This window comes from Bidens hawaiensis, unplaced genomic scaffold (assembly GCF_021521415.1).
Source record: "Bidens hawaiensis isolate Kalapana, Puna unplaced genomic scaffold, B.hawaiensis_p1.1 tig00007577_1, whole genome shotgun sequence".
Taxonomy (NCBI): Eukaryota; Viridiplantae; Streptophyta; class Magnoliopsida; order Asterales; family Asteraceae; genus Bidens; species Bidens hawaiensis.
The window spans coordinates 493292-497798 of NW_027491528.1; the positions used below are offsets into that span (position 1 = coordinate 493292).

The 4507-nt window shown below is 31.4% G+C and overlaps 1 protein-coding gene across 2 annotated transcripts; it reads right to left on the reverse strand.

The window, feature by feature from the left end:
* Positions 1-313: 313 nt before the first annotated feature.
* Positions 314-1525, reverse strand: LOC143635566 (uncharacterized). 2 transcript variants are annotated; one of them, XM_077103365.1, is made up of 3 exons: positions 1344-1525; positions 691-1050; positions 314-405 (listed from the first exon to the last, which is right to left on the reverse strand). In XM_077103365.1, the coding sequence occupies exons 2-3, from the start codon at positions 1034-1036 to the stop codon at positions 338-340; spliced, it is 414 nt and encodes a 137-aa protein (XP_076959480.1). In that variant the 5' UTR covers positions 1037-1050; positions 1344-1525; the 3' UTR covers positions 314-337. The 2 variants fall into 2 exon arrangements, with proteins under 2 accessions (XP_076959480.1, XP_076959481.1); XM_077103366.1 differs by lacking the exon at positions 1344-1525 and having other exon boundaries at positions 691-1087.
* Positions 1526-4507: the final 2982 nt, after the last annotated feature.

The window sequence follows — 4507 nt, forward strand, 5'->3', positions numbered from 1 at the left end:
ATTGTTCTTGAGTTTAACAAAAATAAGTATTACAAACTCAACTTAAAATATTGAGATTGCTGAGGTTGCAACCTTAGTAGCATATATTTGTATCTGTTGATTTAATGATTTAAACTCCCACCATTAACTCACTATACAAATTAGTGCTAGGCATCCAGATCATTATTTTCATTTGAATCAATCTGCACATTATATTAATTAAAATTAACCATGATAAATATGCATGCTAGTATAATTAATAAATTACTGAATCATTCATTATCTTCTTAGTTCTTACTTAAACAGAATCTTGAGCAGATGGATTCAGTTCCAGCTGATGTATAAATATCAAAGCGTTCTAGTTTGTTTCATGCTGAGGCGGAGGCGAACCGTCCAATGTTCCACATGAAATTTGGCATGACATTCCTGCAATGCAACATGTAATTTTAAGATTAACTGAATTCAAATATAATCCAAAAAGAGGGAACATATTGTTTTTTGGACTCATCCAATTCCCCACAAATTAATATACTGTTTTGTTTTTCTAAAATTGTAGGACCAGGTAGGTATATTGGAAAATTCTTAAAATTTAACCTTCTTAACTCAAGTCATGGATATTATTATCTATCATTTGAAGATTACAGTGGTCCTACAGATGATGCGGATGAACACGATGAAAATTAAGTAGTAACGTAAATAGCGAAAAGTTACCTTGGAAAAGGATGACAACGAAGACGATGATGGTGAAAATCATGGCAAATAAACTGCTGCTCGAGGATGAATTAGCCTTTGAAGCTTTCTTTTGCGCGAGTAGAGCCTTCATACGCTCCATCCTGGCCCTCTTAATCATGGACAGTTGAGCAAGCTCCTTGATCAGCTTCTGGTCTGCAGCATCCAAAGAAAGAGCTCGTTGCGGTCGTGGTGGTTTTTTCGCACTTCGGGGTTTCTCTTTTGTATGAATCTCCTCTTTTGGATCATCATCCACACTCACCAGATGCTCCGGTGTTTCATTAGCATTCGTCTCACTTAAAACATCAACACAAACTTGATGTTCCATAGGAGAATGATGTTCTGAGTCAATTAATGCAAAAAAGAAACAAGTTCATTATTACCACATCATACATATGTATATGATTAATAAAGCCAGCTTTACTTGAACATAAAGACAAATCAAAGAAATTATCTGGTAAACATGCACAAAATCATTTATGGTTGATAGGAAACTGAATGTAGAATTAACCAACCATAAAGTTAGATTTTGTGAGGATTCTAGCAAGCAAATAACTACTTATCAACATATTAGAGATTAAGAAACTCAACCTACTTTATGTATGAACAAAATAATTAATGAAACTTTTCAATACCTTTGATGAATAATTAAAAGCTCTAATTTCAACTGAGTGTCATATCAACAAAAGAAAAAAAAAATCAAATCAAGGATTGATTTTTTTCTTTCTTGTTGTGTTTTGTATAAGAGTGATGAGTGTATAATTTATATAGAGGCCACACGAGGGTTTGCCAAGAACAGGAGACAACCAGGAAAGTGACTATTAATGTAACTTCTTCTTTCTGTTAAGTGTTAACAATACAATTTATTTTTGAATTCATTTTAATATTATATTTTTTGAATTTATTAAAATATATTTATTTGAATTCGTTTTATTATAGTTTATTTTGATCAGTATGCATTTTAATATTAATAAGTTTTTAAGTGGTAATCTCACTCACAATTAACTATTTTTCAAATTCTTATAAGTAAACAATTCATCTAATCATCCATGATATGATCCATCTAAAAACATATACTAAATATAGTTTCTGTTAGCATTAGTCATGCATTTTTCTTTTCTTGGAAAAACTTTTGAGTATATAGCTAGTATTAATTAAGTTATTAATAAATAAATATATGTATTTTTCTTTTTATGTGGTAGGGGCACATTGCTCCAATTTTCCGTTAATTATTTAATAAAAACAATTTGCCATAGTAAGATAATCTTTGGAGGATGTATAATATCAAAAGGTGACCCGTAACTGCATCATTTATTTTTCATAAATAAAAATTTTAATGCAATTAAAACAAAGTAAAGTTAGGCCATACACAAAAGTGTGATTTATGGCTATCTCCAATGTTATATTCCTCCTACCTTTCTTTCACTTTATTTTATAGCTAGGTCTATATATAATCGATCACATCCCGATGTTAAATCCATACTGGACATTAATATTTGTTCCCTTAAACATAAAATTATTATTTTAACTAGTTATTAATAAATTGTTCCTGACGTTAATACACGGTTTAGTTACATTAAACTATTATATAAACTTATAATTATCATGTGAACTTTCTTGAAGATAAAGATTTTAGGGTTTGCAAATGATGTTAAAAAGACAATCTAGATTTATATATAATACAGTCCATTTCTTTTGTTTTCTTTGCATAAAATCACACATTTGATTTCATTTTTTCTGGCTTGAGAAGTAGTGTTTTCAATTTTTAATAAGAAAATAAAATAAATGAAAGATAATGAGAAAAGCATATTAATAAATTCAATAAATATGGGTAGGGAAGGGCATGGGATGTGTGGTTGACAAAGGGTCACCGACGAAAATGGGGGACTAGCACAAATATCATATATACTTGAAATTTATATATGTTTAGTTGTCTAAGAAACTATATATATACTTCTTTTTCTTTTTTATAAAACTTATATTTAAAACGTATCTATGACTTTTTAGAGAAGTTATACTCTTAATAACAAAATTTGTTATCGAAATATAAATCAAGTAAATATTGCAAGCTTTTTCTTAGGTGAAGTAACAAATTATTGTTACCTTACAAAGGATGTAGTATAATTAATAATTAGAATCATAGTGTCGGTGGTCCTTTAAGTATACTTCATTGGCTATCCTTGGGATCCACAATGCCACCGTGTCATTCCACATGAATGGCTTGTCTAACCATTAAAAAATCGATTAGTGTACGCTGAAAGTTTGAAACTTCAAATAAATGTATTTTGTATGCTAGAATTAAACACGGAATAAATGGAAAAATGTGTCTGTTGCTGAATGGAATTGAATAGTCTATTATTATCTATTTTATTTCACTCTTGTTTTCATCTTTTATCGCCACCACCATCAACAACCATTCTTACCATCATCGCCACCGCCTCTGCACACCACCAACCACCACCGCCATTCACCACTCCACCTTCCACCGCCAACCAAGATCTCCGCACGTCGCCTACCACTATCACATACCCATGTGACCGTTACCATCCATCTCGGCATCACACCACCACCACCCACAACTATTCCTTTGTATTTTCTTACGTACCAAACAATACATGGTAATGATTCATTCAATTCCCACACGATAACCAAATAAATAATAGAATGATAATGATCAATTTCATTCCGTTGTCATTTAATTATCTCTTCTATTCCATTATCGTACACCAAACTGACCCCGGGGGTATAAATTACACAGATTAGATCTCTATTTCTTAATGATTTAATTAGTGTCTTGATGATAGTGTATGATTCATATAACAACTATATCCAGTAAATCTCGCAAATAGCAAAATCTATTAGTAGGGTCTAATGTGATATGACATAGGCAAACCTTACCTCTATCCCTGAATACAGAGATACCATTTCCAGCGAAACCCCTTGACTCTAAAACAAACAGCATAATAATAAATAAATAAAGTATTTAAGTAGTGCAGTATATAATACTAATGAAAGAATTTAAAAGAAGGATAATAATAATAATAATAATAATAATAATTAGTAATAATGATGATGATAATGGTACTAATAATAATAACAAATTTATACTAAGTATGTAAGGTTATTAGCATAAGATATTTCTAACCAAAACTCTATCTTTTTAAAAGTTTATAACTTTAATCCATGTTTTTAAAAAGTCCTCTCATCAGCCATATCCTAGATAGATGCAGGTCTATCAAATCACGTCTAATAATCTCATCCCAAGTCAGGTTGGGTTTTCCTCTGACCTCTTGTCATCTATCATCTGATTCAAGTATGGTCTCTAAATTCATTACAAATTAAAAATGATCTAATTACAATAAAGAGCCAGGTAGGCGGACAACAAACTATGTTGCAACCCCTATTTGAATGACAAAACCGATCCACTAATTTTGAAACTATTTTGTGATTTATTAAATGGATTACCATATAGACAAAGTTTCAATTTTGTTCCAATTAGGTCACTGGTGTAAATTTTTGTTTTGTTTAGGTCACTTAATGTGACATTTGTCAAATTCGAGTCCCGACTAAGGGCACGCCGCGTCACGCGACCAAGGGCAAGGGGGAGGCCGCGCGACGCCTAGGGACCCCTGGACACATATTTTGGATTTTTCTTGTGTTTTGTGCTTTGCTTGTTTGTTTAACCAACCTATTTTCATATAAACATAAAAAAAACCTTGTAAAGAAGCCTTGACTCTTACCCTGTATATACACACTCATCTTCTTCATTTTACTCTTGCTACATCTATAAATTCTCTCT